Source organism: Neoarius graeffei, chromosome 23, assembly GCF_027579695.1.
Source record: "Neoarius graeffei isolate fNeoGra1 chromosome 23, fNeoGra1.pri, whole genome shotgun sequence".
In the NCBI taxonomy this organism is placed as follows: domain Eukaryota; kingdom Metazoa; phylum Chordata; class Actinopteri; order Siluriformes; family Ariidae; genus Neoarius; species Neoarius graeffei.
Window position 1 is genome coordinate 22,602,282 of NC_083591.1, and position 17,064 is coordinate 22,619,345.

A 17,064-nucleotide genomic window follows, 5' to 3' on the forward strand; every position below is an offset into this window, starting at 1 on the left:
TTGGTCTTGGCCATAGTGGAGTTTGGAGTGTGACGGTTGTGGACAGGTGTCTTTTATACTGATAACGAGTTCAAACAGGTGCCATTAATACAGGTAACGAGTGGAGGACAGAGGAGCCTCTTAAAGAAGTTGTTACAGATCTGTGAGAGCCAGAAATCTTGCTTGTTTGTAGGTGACCAAATACTTATTTTACCGAGGAATTTACCAATTAATTCATTAAAAATCCTACAATGTGATTTCCTGGATTCTTTCCCTCCATTCTGTCTCTCATAGTTGAAGTGTACCTATGATGAAAATTACAGGCCTCTCTCCTCTTTTTAAGTGGGAGAACTTGCACAATTGGTGGCTGACTAAATACTTTTTTGCCCCACTGTAAGCAGGAGTGTATAATTAGGGCTGAAACACTTAGTGCTGGAACGACATTTTTTTTTTTAAGGTCAGGAAATGCAGTTCTCTGATTAGATTACAGGGGGTGGTATGGGGCAATGTTCCACCAGCACCAGTTTTTGCATAACATGCTAAACCTACTTTTGCCTACAAGCCCTAGGATTTTTTCCTAAAGTTTATAAAACACCAAGTGTTTTGAAGCTCAGGCAAAAACCAGAAGCCCCATAGTAGTAGTATCAAAATCCCCAAAAGAAGTGGAACTTTAAACATTCTCAAAACTTATTGGCATTTGCAAACACTGGGCCTTATTAATCATGCTGGATAGAATAAGTACTAGGATTTATTTGTAAATTGTATGAGCATTTACACAAGAAAATAGGTATTAGTGAAATCCCATAAACTGAGGAAAATGATCATATCCTGCTCATGCTCCTCTTATATTTATGCATACACAGACTCACTAATATAAAATTCAAATGTCCGTCAAATCATATATTTTGCAAAGGAGTTATTGCCATACATATGAATTACACTGTCAAGTTGAAATAACATTTCAGTTATACACATTTTTTAAATCATTTTGCACTTTCTGCTTGGTATGTTTTTCCTTTTATGGAGTTTTGTGGGAATCACCAAATACAAATCAGATCTCTGCAATTAGCTACAATTAGAAAACAACATTTCTAAAATAGGTTAAACACATGCAAATCTTGTACGTCATAGTTAGTGGATACCTCTGGCATTGGGAAGCGTAACTTGGCCAGTTCTACATCTCCCACCAGTGGAATGGTGATTCTCTGGGGAAGCACCAAGTAACTGCAAATAACATCCTCAATCACACCATCGCACAGTCCACTGAGAGAAACAAGTAGAGAGACATATAGAAACTACTGATGAGGTCCTGAAACACTTTGCATTCATTAATTACACTATTAATGACCATAACTAAATTATTCGCCCTATCTAAAAGTTCGTTACATCATTGCCACCTGTGCTGTAGTTCTCAGCATTAGGTCCAATATCTGATTGGGAAGGTGGGTCTCAATATTTGTATATGGCTTGAACCCTCCAATACATTAGGTGTCTTAACTTGTCTTTCAACTAAGCTCAATCAATTAACTTGTACATTATCTAAATATATCTATCCCTGAAGGCCTCTTGGTCATACACACATGCAACATATAATGCAAAAGAGGATTTTGACTGAGGTAGGAGCGCTTCATTTATTTGTGTTGCAGCTTCCTAGAGTGGCAATTCGATGGTGTGCATTAGCTTTATTATTTGATGGGTAGGGTTTTCTTGTGAGTGTTGAAAAGACACATATCTAAGGGCCTACACAACCACAAATAGGCACAACCTTTACAGAACTACAAAAATATGGGGGGGGGGGGGGGGGGGGGGGGGGGGATAAAAAAAAAAAAAAAAACTGCTCTGAAAGGCATCCATAACCTTTTATGGGGGGGAAAAAAAAAAAATCTGAAATCCAAGTGTGAGGGGGAGCGAAAGCCAGCAACATACCATCACCCAGCCATAATCACCACACACATGCGGTTTGGTGAATGATGCAAATCGTTCCACTTTTGGTGTGGCTCACAGACGGTCTAACAAGGAGAACAGCATTTCCAAGACTGCAGCATGATGTAGTGGCGAGTTTGTGTATTCTAGCAAAACTCAAAACTACGAACTCTGTGTTCCTGTTTCTGCCTCAGACTATAAATGAGAAATAAGGCTCTCATGGTTTGTATTGATTTTTGTCCAAATAAGGGCAATGTAATAATGGAAAATTACTCACTTCAGTCCTGGGATGTCCAGCATGTTAGTCAGACCTGTCCAGTTAATATCCAACAGCTGAAACACACACACACACACACACTTCAGAATAAGTTTTTCACTTTTACATGACATGTAAAGACTTTTTTTTTGTTTCTAGTTTCTTGCTCATTACACTAAATTGTGTGTACGAATTTAAGTCTATATTAAGACACAAAAAGTAACTGGACCAGGTTTGTTCTCAGCAGTAACATATCTATGAATGTGTATCTTTACTGCATACTGGGTCTGAGGAAGCTGCGTTGCTGTTTTTTTATTTTATTTTTTTAAACTGATGTGTCTTTAATAAATAGTACTAGATTTAGTTACAAACAGCCCGATAAGAAGTTTCACTTTTGTGAAAGGGTTCCCCAAAATCCAATCAATACGGACAAATTCCACATGGCACAGTCAATAATCTGTTGTGTGCCTGTCAGGTTAAACATAATACTATTTAAGACTTGTAATGCTTTTTAGAATGTATAGTAAGGTGCTATCACACCGGATACTCCATATCAAACCCCATATTATATGGTATAGGATTTGTAGATGTCAAATAGAAAACTATCATCGTATATGAAAAATGTTAAGGTAAAAGTACGGAAATAATGTTTAATACAGTATATAACAAACTCCTCAACTTGTGATAACTTGATTTTGATAGATCTTTCTCCCATGTGCTGGAAATTACAGTTTAAATGTAATGCTTAATACAGTACATTTAATACAATACATTTTATGCCATTGACCGCGAACTGGACTACTGTTAGGTAGCTGTAGTGAGGCCTGATATGACATCTCAACTAATGTCATTAAAACTCCACACTACAGTATTACCAATTTGCCACCGAAGTTGCGGTAACAGCTAGTTTGCAGTTTACTTACATTTTATTTCTTCAGTGTACAACTTCGGTGGCAAATTGGTAATACTGCAGTGGCATAATACATGACATTTAAATCTAAACATTTACTGGAAGACAATACTGCTAAGCCCATTTCAAGTTTATTTAACACCAGACACAAGTAGAACAATAAATCAGGGCCTCTTCCAATATGGTCCCATGTTCATCAATGTGTCTTTACATACCAGATGTGTGTTCACAATGAGTTTTCTCAGGGCTGGAGGTGAGGAATAAATACTTTATAACTGTCTACATTGACACTTTTCCACAGAGTGGTCACAGGAATGATGCACGCATGTTGATCTACCGATTAACACTGGGGTGGATGAGAAGCAGCACAACTGTGGTGTTTGCGTCTGGTGTAAAATGGGTTTTGTTTTACTAAAAATCAGCCAGACCTTGAAGGTTTTGTTTATCATAACAGACGATACAGTACAGGTATAGTAGAAAGAGATTATGGGACAAGTTTTAGAAATGTTTGTAGCATAAAATTTACAACTGTGTGCGTTCAAATTTAAGACAGTGTAAATGCTTATTAGGGTTGAACACATTTGGCTTATATGAAACACTTTCCTATTAGGCATAATTTAAGCAAGCTTTTTTTTGGAAATTCTATACATTGACAAATGGATGTTGAGAGCTGCTTTTTCCAAAAGAAGAGCATTGCATTTGCTTCGTTATCACCTTGATAATTCATCTGTGTACACATCTGTTCCTGTCATTTGTTAGTCCTGTTATTGTGTACAGTGAATGCAGCCTGGAAACTCTTTGTCAGACGATCTGAGAGATTGCTGTGAGGCACCCACACACAGTCATGTTTCCCCAGGAAAGGAGAGGGGGAAAAAAAAAAAAAAAAAGATTGTTATTACTCTTCTGAGAGAGTGCTTAGAATATTGAATAGAGCCAAGAGATAATGGATTAGTCCATGGGTGGATGAAGCTCTATCATATATTCATTTTAACATGTTCCTATGGCCAGCCATTTACAAAAAAATAAAAACGCAGTTATATATTTTATATATATATATATATATATATATATATATATATATATATATATATATATATACACACACACACACACACACACACAGTGGTGACTGAAAGTTTGTGAACCCTTTAGAATTTTCTATATTTCTGCATAAATGACATAAAACAATCAGATTTTCACACAAGTCCTAAAAGTAGATAAAGAGAATCCAGTTAAACAAATGAGACAAAAATATTAGACTTGGTCATTTATTTATTGAGGAAAATGATCCAATATTACACATCTGTGAGTGGCAAAAGTATGTGAACCTTTGCTTTCAGTATCTGGTGTGACCCCCTTGTGCAGCAATAACTGCAATTAAACGTTTCCAGTAACTGTTGATCAGTTCTGCACACCGGCTTGGAGGAATTTTAGCCCATTCCTCCGTACAGAATAGCTTCCATTCTGGGATGTTGGTGGGTTTCCTGACATGAATTACTCGCTTCAGGTCCTTCCACAACATTTTGATTGGATTAAGGTCAGGACATTGACTTGGCCATTCCAAAGCATTCACTTTATTCCTCTTCAACCATTCTTTGGTAGAATGACTTGTGTGCTTAGGGTCGTTGTCTTGCTGCATGACCCACCTTCTCTTGAGATTCAGTTCATGGACAGATGTCCTGACATTTTCCTTTAGAATTCGCTGGTATAATTCAGAATTCATTGTTCCATCAATGATGGCAAGCCATCCTGGCTCAGATGCAGCAAAACAGGCCCAAAGCATGATACTACCACCAACATGTTTCACAGATGGGATAAGGTTCTTATGCTGGAATGCAAGGTTTTCCTTTCTTCAAACATAACGCTTCTCATTTAAACCAAATAGTTCTATTTTGGTCTCATCTGTCCACAAAACATTTTTCCAAAAAGCCTTCTGGCTTGTCCACATGATCTTTAGCAAACTGCAGATGAGCAGCAATGTTCTTTTTGGAGAGCAGTAGCTTTCTCCTTGCAACCCTGCCATGCACACCATCGTTATTCAGTGTTCTCCTGATGGTGGACTCATGAAACATTAACCAATGTGAGAGAGGCCTTCAGTTGCTTAGAAGTTACCCTGGGGTCCTTTGTGACCTCGCCGAATATTGAGGTATTTCACCTGACGTCACAGGGTCACGTGACGCCCCAGTGTCCGCCATTTTGAACGTCAAGCTACATACCAACACTGCAGACAGAGAGGGAGAACCAGCTTAAAAAAAAATGTGTTACAGACACCTAGAATAGATTAATTTGCCAGTCAGCACTCTATAAATAACCATGGTGTTTGCTTGTTGTTCTGTGGGCTGCCACAACAGACAGGGACAGCGTGCAGGACGCTCCTTTTACCGGTTTCTAGTGATGGGAATTTCGGCTCTTTTTCGGGAGCCAGCTCTTTTGGCTCTTCTTACTATAAGGAGCCGGCTCTTTTGGCTCCCAAATGGCTCCTGAGATTTTATTTTTGATTTAATTGCTGCAATTAACTAGTTAATTAATTACATTATTATTTATATTTTATCAATAGGATGTTTTCCATTTTATTTTTTAGTTTTTGTAGCCATTGTAAAGCTTTGTAAAGTATAGCAGTGTAACAATGTTCTAGCTATAGAAATAAAACTTACCAATTAATAAATTATTTTCTCACAAACATAATGCAAAGCTGTGTTATATTACCAATATAAAATACACAGCTGATTTTCCCCTCCTCAGGTGCCTCACAGACTCCTCTCCCCTGTGCTCCACAGCTTTAAGCATTACACCAATTTTCGTATTTTCGCAGCTGTGAATGACATCAACCCCCCCAACCAAAAAAAGTAGGCGTACACCATGCTACTTTTTTTCCTTTGAATGGTAATAGACAACACAAAGACGCAATCGGACAGCAACTTTTTTTGTGAAAGTCTCTCTCTCTGAGGCACCTAAGGACAAAAAACTAATTCGGCTCCCCAACTCGGCTCCCACCGAAGAGCCGGCTCCCGTCGTTCACTTGAAAAAGTTCACTCTTTGAACCGGATCGTTCGCGACCAACACATCACTACCGGTTTCCTACTGACCCAGACAAGAGGGCCAAATGGATTGCAGCTGTGAAGAGACAGGATTGGGAGCCAACAGAGTACTCCAGACTTTGCAGTGATCATTTCATTTCAGGTTAGTTTATCAGTTAACGCAATTTTGATAAAATATATAGCAAAAAGTAAATGGGTCAGTGTTTGTTAACCCATCTGAGCAGTGAAACAAGGCAGTGTTAATTTGTCTAGGGTTGCATGTAGCAGACATCAGACATAAAAACGGAATAACAGAGGCTAGAAAGAAACGGGACACAGAAATAAATAAACAGGGCTCCATACCAAGGCTGAGTACAGTGTTTGTGATAAAAGACAGATCCAATTTAACACGAATCACAGCTTACTTTCTTGTTAAAATGTGCAAAGGTCTCCACCATCTCATACCGCCTTGCACTGAAGGACTTAAGCGTGCCGTCCAAAATGGCTGCGTCACGTGACTTGGTCACGTGGGTGAAATACCTCAATTACACGACTTGTTCTTGGAGTGATCTTTGTTGGTCGACCACTCCTGGGGAGGGTAACAATGGTATTGAATTTCCTCCATTTGTACACAATCTGTCTGACTATGGATTGGTGGAGTCCAAACTCTTTAGAGATGGTTTTGTAACCTTTTCCAGCCTGATGAGCATCAACAACACTTTCTGAGGTCCTCAGAAATCTCCTTTGTTTGTGCCATGATACACTTCCACAAACATGTGTTGTGAAGATCAGACTTCAATAGATCCCTGTTCTTTAAATAAAACAGGGTGCCCACTCACACCTGATTGTCATCCCATTGATTGAAAACACTTGACTCTAATTTCACCTTCAAATTAACTGCTAATCCTAGAGGTTCACATACTTTTGCCACTCACAGATATGTAATATTGGATCATTTTCCTTAATAAATAAATGACCAAGTCTAATATTTTTGTCTCATTTGTTTAACTGGGTTCTCTTTATCTACTTTTAGGACTTGTATGAAAATCTGATGTTTTAGGTCATATTTATGCGCGTGCATATATATACACACACACACACGTGGGCGGCACGGTGGTGTAGTGGTTAGCGCTGTCGCCTCACAGCAAGAAGGTCCGGGTTTGAGCCCCGTGGCCGGCGAGGGCCTTTCTGTGCGGAGTTTGCATGTTCTCCCCGTGTCCGCGTGGGTTTCCTCCAGGTGCTCCGGTTTCCCCCACAGTCCAAAGACATGCAGGTTCGGTTAACTGGTGACTCTAAATTGACCGTAGATTTAAAAATCAACACGCTCCAGTTCCAGAATTCAACCATGCTGATATAATTATTGCAATCGACACAATTACATGAAAAATTTACTGGACTATAATTTGGGGTGTGATGTCACCATTGACACCACATGTATGCTGCTTAAAATTCCCACACCCCCAGTGTAAAATGTTTTCCTGGGTCCCTACCCCCAAAGGGGGAAAACAGCTGCATGCCTCACTTCTGAGACACAAATACAACAACAGATCTGCGAATATTAACTTACCTCCAATTTAGCTGCTCATTATGGACCAAGCATGAAGAAAACACTGCTACGCCAACACATTTCTTAACCAAGTCATGCTTTAATCATTTATAAAGTGGTAGTGATAAATTACAGAATTATATTTAAAATGTCCCTTTTTGTTTTTCCAAAGCCCTAATGAGTTTGTACTAGTTTTAGATGATTAGTTTAGGTCATAACTACAGCACCACTAAGTCTTGAGGTGCTCAGGCATGACTACTCCGGCACTGCCGGCTTTTCCCATTCATCCAAAACAAGATAAATAAAGAAGGGGGAAAAAATTTACTTACATTTTATACACACACAGGCCACTTTATTAGGTTCACCTATACACCTACTGTTTTATGCAGTTATCTAAAAATCAGCCAATCCCTTGACAGCAGCACAATGCATAAAATCATGCAAATACAAATCAAGAGCTTCAGTTAATGTTCACGTCAAACATCAGAAGGGGAAACATTGTGACCTCTCTGACTTTCACTGTGGCATGGGTGCTGGTGCCAGATGGGCTGGTTTGAGTATTTCAGAAACTGCTGATCTACTGGGGTTCTCTCTCTCATGTCTCTAGAGTTCACACAGAATGCAAATGCCTTGAGAAAGGCGAAAGGAAAATGGGCAGCTGCCACAAAGATTGTAGGAACTCATATAATCACTCTACAACCGTGATGAGCAGTAAAGCATCCTCTGCTACACATACACATATATATATATATATATATATATATACACACACACACACACACATATATACATATATAAAAATACACACAGTGGTGCTTGAAAGTTTGTCAAACCTTTATGCAGAAATATGACCTAAAACATCATCAGATTTTCACACAAGTCCTAAAAGTACATAAAGAGAACCCAGTTGGACTGGGTTCAGAAATGGACTCAGAAATTATGACCTTACTCCAGTCCTCTACGGTCCGATCCTTATGGTCTTTAGCAACCCTCAGCCTGGCTCTTCTTTGTTTCTCAGTGATGAAGGGCTTTTTTCTAGCTTTGCATGACTTCAAGCTCACCCAGGGGAGCCCGTTTCAAACTGTCCTTGCTGTGCACTTAACCCCAGCTGCCATTTGTCATTCTTTTTGCAGGTCACTTGATGTCATCCCACAGTTGAGTAACATTCGAAGGAGCTGACAATTATCCCAGTCAGTCAAGAGTCGTTTTCACCTTTTGCCAGTCTGTAACTTTGTTGTCCCCACTATCTGCTCCTTGACCTTGTTCTTATGAACTGGCATCTTTGAAATTTTGAGGATGAATGCAACCCACCACTCACTACATTCCTCTGCCAGTAAAGCTAGAACTGAACAGTTCTTTTTCCTCACTCAAAACAACTTCTTTAACTCTTTTGGAATGATGAATAGATATTTTTGTATTCTCATTAAATTTAAGGTACTACTAGCACAGTTTTTGCCATAAACTGGTCCGATTGCAAGAGGATAGTGATGACCACAGCAGTGGTTTTTATATTTTTCCTCATTAAATAAGATTTGGTTCATGTGATTACCTAATCAGTACCTTATTAAGTAAAATGAGGTGTGCTTGTGTTAGAATTCCAACACAGACATGGAATGAAATGGCTGTCATACATAGAGATGCTGATTTAAGAAAAAAAAAATTAAACGTGGTCTCTTAATTTTTTTTTCCAAGACCTGTTTTATACACAAAAAATATTTTATATATACACCCACCCACAAAAAAAAAAAATTGTGTTTTTCCAAAAAAGTTGGGACAAGGTACAAATTGTAAATATAAACGGAATGCAATGATGTGGAAGTTTCAAAATTCCATATTTTATTCAGAATAGAAGATAGATGACAATCAAATGTTTAAACTGAGAAAATGTATCATTTAAAGAGAAAAATTAGGCGATTTTAAATTTCATGACAACAACACATCTCAAAAAAGTTGGGACAAGGCCATGTTTACCACTGCGAGACATCCCCTTTTCTCTTTACAACAGTCTGTAAACGTCTGGGGACTGAGGAGACGAGTTGCTGAAGTTTAGGGATAGGGATGTTAACCCATTCTTGTAGAATTCTAATTGCTTAACTGTCTTAGGTCTTTTTTGTCGTATCTTCCGTTTTATGATGCGCCAAATGTTTTCTATGGGTGACACATCTGGACTGCAGGCTGGCCAGTTCAGTACCCGGACCCTTCTTCTACGCAGCCATGATGCTGTAATTGATGCAGTATGTGGTTTGGCATTGTCATGTTGGAAAATGCAAGGTCTTCCCTGAAAGAGATGTCGTCTGGATGGGAGCATATGTTGCTCTAGAACCTGGATATACCTTTCAGCATTGATGGTGTCTTTCCAGATGTGTAAGCTGCCCATGCCACACGCACTAATGCAACCCCATACCATCAGAGATGCAGGCTTCTGAACTGAGCGCTGATAACTTGGGTTGTCCTTCTCCTCTTTAGGCCGAATGACACGGCGTCCCTGATTTCCATAAAGAACTTCAAATTATGATTCGTCTGACCACAGAACAGTTTTCCACTTTGCCACAGTCCATTTTAAATGAGCCTTGGCCCAGAGAAGACGTCTGCGCTTCTGGATCATGTTTAGATATGGCTTCTTCTTTGAACTGTAGCGTTTTAGCTGGCAACGGCGGCTGGCACGGTGAATTGTGTTCACAGATAATGTTCTCTGGAAATATTCCTGAGCCCATTTTGTGATTTCCAATACAGAAGCATGCCTGTATGTGATGCAGTGCCGTCTAACGGCCCGAAGATCACGGGCACCCAGTATGGTTTTCCGGCCTTGACCCTTACGCACAGAGATTCTTCCAGATTCTCTGAATCTTTTGATGATATTATGCACTGTAGATGATGTGTTCAAACTCTTTGCAATTTTACACTATCGAACTCCTTTCTGATATTGCTCCACTATTTGTCAGCGCAGAATTAGGGGGATTGGTGATCCACTTCCCATCTTTACTTCTGAGAGCCGCTGCCACTCCAAGATGCTCTTTTTATACCCAGTCATGTTAATGACCTATTGCCAATTGACCTAATGAGTTGCAATTTGGTCCTCCAGCTGTTCCTTTTTTGTACCTTTAACTTTTCCAGCCTCTTATTGCCCCTGTCCCAACTTTTTTGAGATGTGTTGCTGTCATGAAATTTCAAATGAGCCAATATTTGGCATGAAATTTCAAAATGTCTCACTTTCGACATCTGATATGTTGTCTATGTTCTAGCGTAGTGGTTAGCGCTGTCACCTCACAGCAAGAAGGTCCGGGTTCGAGCCCCGCAGCTGACGAGGGCCTTTCCGTGCGGAGTGTGCATGTTCTCCCCGTGTCCGCGTGGGTTTCCTCCGGGTGCTCCGGTTTCCCCCACAGTCCAAAGACATGCAGGTTAGGTTAACTGGTGACTCTAAATTGACCGTAGGTGTGAATGTGAGTGTGAATGGTTGTTTGTCTCTATATGTCAGCCCTGTGATGACCTGGCGACTTGTCCAGGGTGTACCCCGCCTTTCGCCTGTAGTCAACTGGGATAGGCTCCAGCTTGCCTGCGACCCTGTAGAACAGGATAAAGTGGCTAGAGATAACGAGATGAAATGAATATTAAAATATTAAAATGTTATTTTTCATATTATACGATATTTCATATATTGTAAGGGGCTTGAATTTGAGTTCAATAAACAGAATACTCTGTTTATATTTTCGTCTGAATTGGTTGCATGTTTTCATATAGGGAGCGACCTTAACAGCACTGAATACTTGAGTGCTACTGTAGAGATACATTATATGCTGCCATTTGTAATTAAATCTAGATCTTCCAAACTTTAACATATCATGGTGTAGAAAAAAAAAACTGTGATTTCCTGGCAACAAAATTGTGGCTAGTGACTCGGGAAAACCACTAGCCACAGTGGCCGGTGAGCAAAAAAATTAATGTAAAGCCCTGGTGCACGTGTGTGTGTGTGTGTGTGTGTGTGTGTGTGTGTGTATATATATATATATATATATATATATATATATATATATATATATATATATATATATATATATATATATATAGAGAGAGAGAGAGAGAGAGAGAGAGACATGAGCGGGGTTCTGTAGACGAGAGTGATGAATTGATGAATGAAGATTCAAGAAGATGCTTTACAAATTTTTAAGGGAGTCCTTTCTGTAAAGATTTGCATGATTAATATTTTTCAATCAAAGTCCTTCCCACGCCATGTGGCGCATAGGGCGGCACTGATCTCTGTTTCCATATCCCTCAGCCTCTCGCCTATTACATAGCTAGGGTTACAGTGGGGGGCTAGTCCTCTGGTAACCGCGAGAGTTTGACTCCCCACTCGCCTCTTTATTGCAGCATGCTTTGCCAGACAGCAATAGGTACCATTTTTATGATTGTCTTTGGTATGATCCGACCACGAGTAGAACTCATGATCTCCCGAACAAGAGGCGGACACGTGGTATGATTAATATTACAGCAGCTAAATTAACTAAACCAAAAACAGGATTCCAAATGGCTTCCTAGTCCCTACAGATGTGCACTATATTTAGTACTGGCTTCCACAGCGCCTCTGTTGTACCACACAACAGGATTTAGCCCTTCATTCAGGTACACATCCCTGTTCAAGTGCACGTTTGACTCTTCCCAGTGAAGTAGCCACACAAAAGGGTGTTTTCAGGTCACCACCTGTCTCAGGATAACCACTCAATTCTTTACAACCATGGAGAGGGCAGTTGTTTTTCCCCTTCCAATTGTCAGCTGTCCAGTTACAGTGAGTTCCTGTCAAACTTGGTCATTTTTGCACTCCGTAGATTTCTTTTTCCCTTTTTCCTCAGCATTCTGTGTAAACTATAGACTATGGTGTATGAAAATCCCAGATGATCAGCAGTTTCTGAAACACCCAAAAAACTATTTTTCTTCACCATTCTGATGTTTGATGTGAACAATTACTGATGCGCTTTCATATTTTGGACTGTGCTGCTGTCCTAACAAACATCATCTGCAAGTCATACTTTATCATCAGCTCAACAAATCGTCTCCAGAATGCCATCAACAATTCAATCATTGGCTGCATGTGACATTCATAGTATTGGAGCCAAACCTGTATTTGCTCATAATTTCCTCACAAATTCCTTGACAATGACTCTTCTTAGCAGTTTGATGAATTTATTTAAAAAAAAAAAAAAAAAGGGCAGAAACTAAGTGTGCATGTAAAACTAGTGGTAAGATAAGATTCTTTGTGAACAAGGCCCCTGATATTGTAATGCGCGCGCGTGCACAAAAAAGAAATAAATTAATTAAATTAAAAAAAGAGAAACACCCCACAGTCACAAACGGTTCTCCAACAGACTCTGTTCAGCTGAGGCAGGAGTCCATGTCTTTGGCAATGAAATAAGCAGGTGTGTATGTGTGTGAGCGACTATTTACATCCAAGTACAGGAAACACTGCCAGAAAAGGACCTCAAACCACACGCCTTCAAGCACACACCCACAGTAAAATGTTATAATGAACATTAAAAACACACACACATGCAAAGACAAAACATGTCCTAATTCATTTTCCCAAAATAAACTAATGCTTGCTAAACCTTATTTCTCAACAAATGGTCTTTTTGCTTTTGAATATTCTTACTGCATTACACGCATCCAAACACAGCCCAACATTTGTGCCACACCCTCATCTGTTATATTATAAGTAAACACCCAAACCCTCAGGGCAGGGATGAAACGAAACACACACACACACACACACACACAGAGAGAGAGCAAGTGAAAAACATTCTTCACCAAACATGGGAATGCTTGTGATGGTCCGGCTGTTTCCGCAGAGACAACACAGAACACTGAAGAGGTTATTACTGGATGGTGTAGAGAACAAATAGGAAAGTTAACACTGGCACAACAGTTAGTGCTGTTTCTCTGTACGCCACATTATTCAGCAATAACTGAATTTAAAAATAAATAAATAAATAAATAAATAAATAAATAAATAAATAAAGCACACAAGTCTGACTTGCTGGTACCATGTTTGTGCCAACAACCAGCACAAATGTTTCATTTTTCAACACATAGGTCCCATTACAAACAGAAATAGAATAGACTTCTAACCATATAAAGTGCCAAAATCTCTCTTTACAATGTTCCTTTAATTCCATCATCATGTCAGCCAAACCTTAAAATTTCATTTCGCAACTGTGCTTTTGCTCCATGCTTTTGCTCCACTATATGACCGTTCCAACTGACTTCAAATTCAAACTTGTAAAGTTAACAAGAACCCCAAAATCCAAGAGACAGGATCTATTGCCTTTTTGCAGTGTTTGCTTGTAGCTTCTGCAGTCAATCAGATTAGCTTTCTTCAGTTCTGGGGTTAAATTGGATCTCGATGATGGAAGCAGATGATGCTAGAAATGTGATTTGATGTTGGAGCCTGTATGGTCAGGAGGTGGCTGGTATAAACGGGCTAGCAGGCCTGACCCACAAGGTTTCAATTTTGTAATCCACATAACATACACATGCTAACAGCTGCTTTAAAGCAAATTATTTTGGAACTTTTGTGGAAGCACAAGTGCATCACCAAAAATCATGAGGAAAAATACACAGAATGGTACGAAGATTTCCTTCTCGCTCACACAGCCTATCAATGACAGTCATGTCAAGTGATTACAGAGTGAAACAACTTTGAGATCTGATCTCCATTTGGGCTGATATGTTTAACCTATTTTGCTGAAACATCCATTACATGTCAATGTGTGTAACATAATGGTGAAGGTGCACGTGAAATACGGTCAGGGGTGTACAGTGTAAAGGTGGATTACACCCACAATCATCCTTTTTCTCCCTAAAAAGCTTTTGAACTTGAAACAAAAAAGGTAGATAGACTAAGCTCACATTGTCTGATAAAAGAACAACACAGAATGACAAAATCCTGAGGTTTTTTTTTGTTTTTTTGCATGTTTTTTGTTTAAACGAATTGAACAGTTAGACCTCTTCTGTTCGGTAATTGGAGGAAACACGGCATAAACCCAGTAGAGCTTTACAGAATAAAAAAAAAAAAATTGAGGAAAACAAAAAAGTTTAAATTCTGTCAGCTGCTTATCTGACAAAGAGCATCTGTGTGCACAAGTTATAATTTGCCCCGATCATAATATTTATGGCATCAGTGAGTGATCTAATGCATTGCTCAACCTTAATAGTTTCATTGTCAGACAGACAATTGGAAGATATTAGATTTTAGCCTTCCCTCTAATAAGCCTCACTGGTCAGGATCAGGGTGTGAGGTTACCACACTACTATGAAGATGAAGCATTTAGCTGAGGGTGTGTATCGTATGTGCCACAGAAACCAGGCGTACTACACTATAGCATTTTAGTGCATACTCCTCATTCCCGTCACACCTTAATACGTGAGGTAACACATCCCAAAGTCAAGCAGAAGCAAGCCCTAAACCAAAAACACAGATACGAGGGCCACTTTCATGCAGTTTACCCTGATGAAATATATACTATATAGCCAAAAGTAAGTGGACCTTCCCCAAACTGTAACCACAGTTGGAAGCACATAATTGTCAAGAATGTCTTTGTATGCTATAGCATTAAAATTTCCCTTCACTGGAACTAAGGGGTCCAAACCTGTTCCACCATTACAATGCCTCTATGCACAAAGCAAAGTCCATAAAGACATGCTTCACTAAAGTTGGAGTGGTAGAACTCAAGTGGTCTGCGCAGAGCCCTGACCTGAACCCCACTGAACACCTTTGAGATGAACCTGAACACCAACTGTGCCCTTGCATGACATCAGTACCTCACTAAGCAAATCTCCACAGCAACATTCCAAAATCAAGTGGAAAGCCTTCCCAGAAGAGTGGAGGTTATAACAGCAGCAAAGGAGAAATACATCTGGAATGGGATGTTCAAAAAGCACATGTGGGGTGATGGTCAGGTGTCTACATATACACACTTACTTTCTTTATATAAAGTACATCAGCTAAGGCAATTATCTAACTACCAGTAAAGCTTTCTTCACATCAGGAGCATTTTCATTTGGACCTGTGTTTTCAGGAAGGCCACATACTTTCATTTTCTTTGAAATTACATAAGATGGGGCCAGCTGATAAAGCAGAATGTTTCTATAATGAGCAACGATTAAAAGACAATTTTAGAAAAATTCACTCTTTAAACAGAAATAAAGCCTCTGGTGATCATTTAGCCTCCTCAAGACAGATATACAGACTTTTTTGGTTTCTGTGGCTTTTAAAGATTTGTGAAAGGTCAATTGGGAAAGGGTCATGATGTTACAGTCAGAACAACTGCAAGAGAGCTGCAGTTATAGAAAATTAATCAACACTTTCTGAATTCTCCATTCTCGACTTGTATAACAGCATGGCTCTGACAGTAGTTCTGGCTACAACATAAATGACAGGTTTGCATTAATGCACTTATTCAAATACGTTATTGTTTCTATAGTAATAGCTCATACACAAAACTTCAAGGGGGGGGAGGGGAAGGCTGATGCGGCAACGACTCATTATATAAAATGGTGTTTTTATATATCTATAATATAAATGACAGGAACCAACTTGTTTCATGGATGTTCCACAACATTAAATGTTAATAAATAAGTGGTTAAAAAGCATGAAGTCATTCATTATTCTACAATATTAAAAATTGTTGGCAAATTGCTATAAGAGGAATAACACTCTTCTATAATAGCACAGCTTGTCATGTGTTATTCATCACCGTCTATCCATTTGGCCCATCACTACAGTGACGTGGGCTCTCTGATGCCTCCAGCCATCCAAGTTCCCGGGGAAGATTACAGTAGTGGTTTCCTGTTGCCTTCTACTGGATTATTATAGAGGTTTTCTCCTCTCAACCATTCACATACATTTCACACCTACGGGCAATTTAGAGTAGCCAGTTAACCTAACCGCATGTCTTTGGACTGTGGGGGAAACCGCAGCACCTGGAGGAAACCCACACCCACATGAGGAGAACATGCAAACTACATTCATTACATACAGTGGGGCAAAAAAGTATTTAGTCAGTCACCAATTGTGCAAGTTCTCCCACTTAAAAAGAGGAGAGAGGCCTGTAATTTTCATCATAGGTATACCTCAACTATGAGAGACAAAATGAGAAAAAAAAATCCAGAAAATCACATTGTCTGATTTTTAAAGAATTTATTTGCAAATTATGGTAGAAAATAAGTATTTGGTCAATAACAAAAGTTCATCTCAATACTGTGTTATATACCTTTTGTTGGCAATGACAGAGGTCAAACGTTTTCTGTAAGTCTTCACAAGGTTTTCACACACTGTTGCTGGTATTTTAGCCCATTCCTCCATGCAGATCTCCTCTAGAGCAGTGATGTTTTGGGGCTGTCGCTGGGCAACACGGACTTTCAACTCCCTCCAAAGATTTTCTAT

The 17,064-nt window shown here is 39.3% G+C and overlaps 1 protein-coding gene across 1 annotated transcript in view; it reads right to left on the reverse strand.

Moving 5' to 3' along the window:
- esyt2a (extended synaptotagmin-like protein 2a) overlaps positions 1–17,064 on the reverse strand; it is a 138,961-nt gene that overhangs the window by 64,000 nt on the left and 57,897 nt on the right. Inside the window, exons 7-8 of the mRNA XM_060905937.1 lie at positions 2,180–2,235; positions 1,122–1,242 (exon numbers count right to left, since the gene is read on the reverse strand). Coding sequence (XP_060761920.1) covers positions 1,122–1,242; positions 2,180–2,235 — 177 coding nt within the window. The remainder of the gene's footprint in view (positions 1–1,121; positions 1,243–2,179; positions 2,236–17,064) is intronic.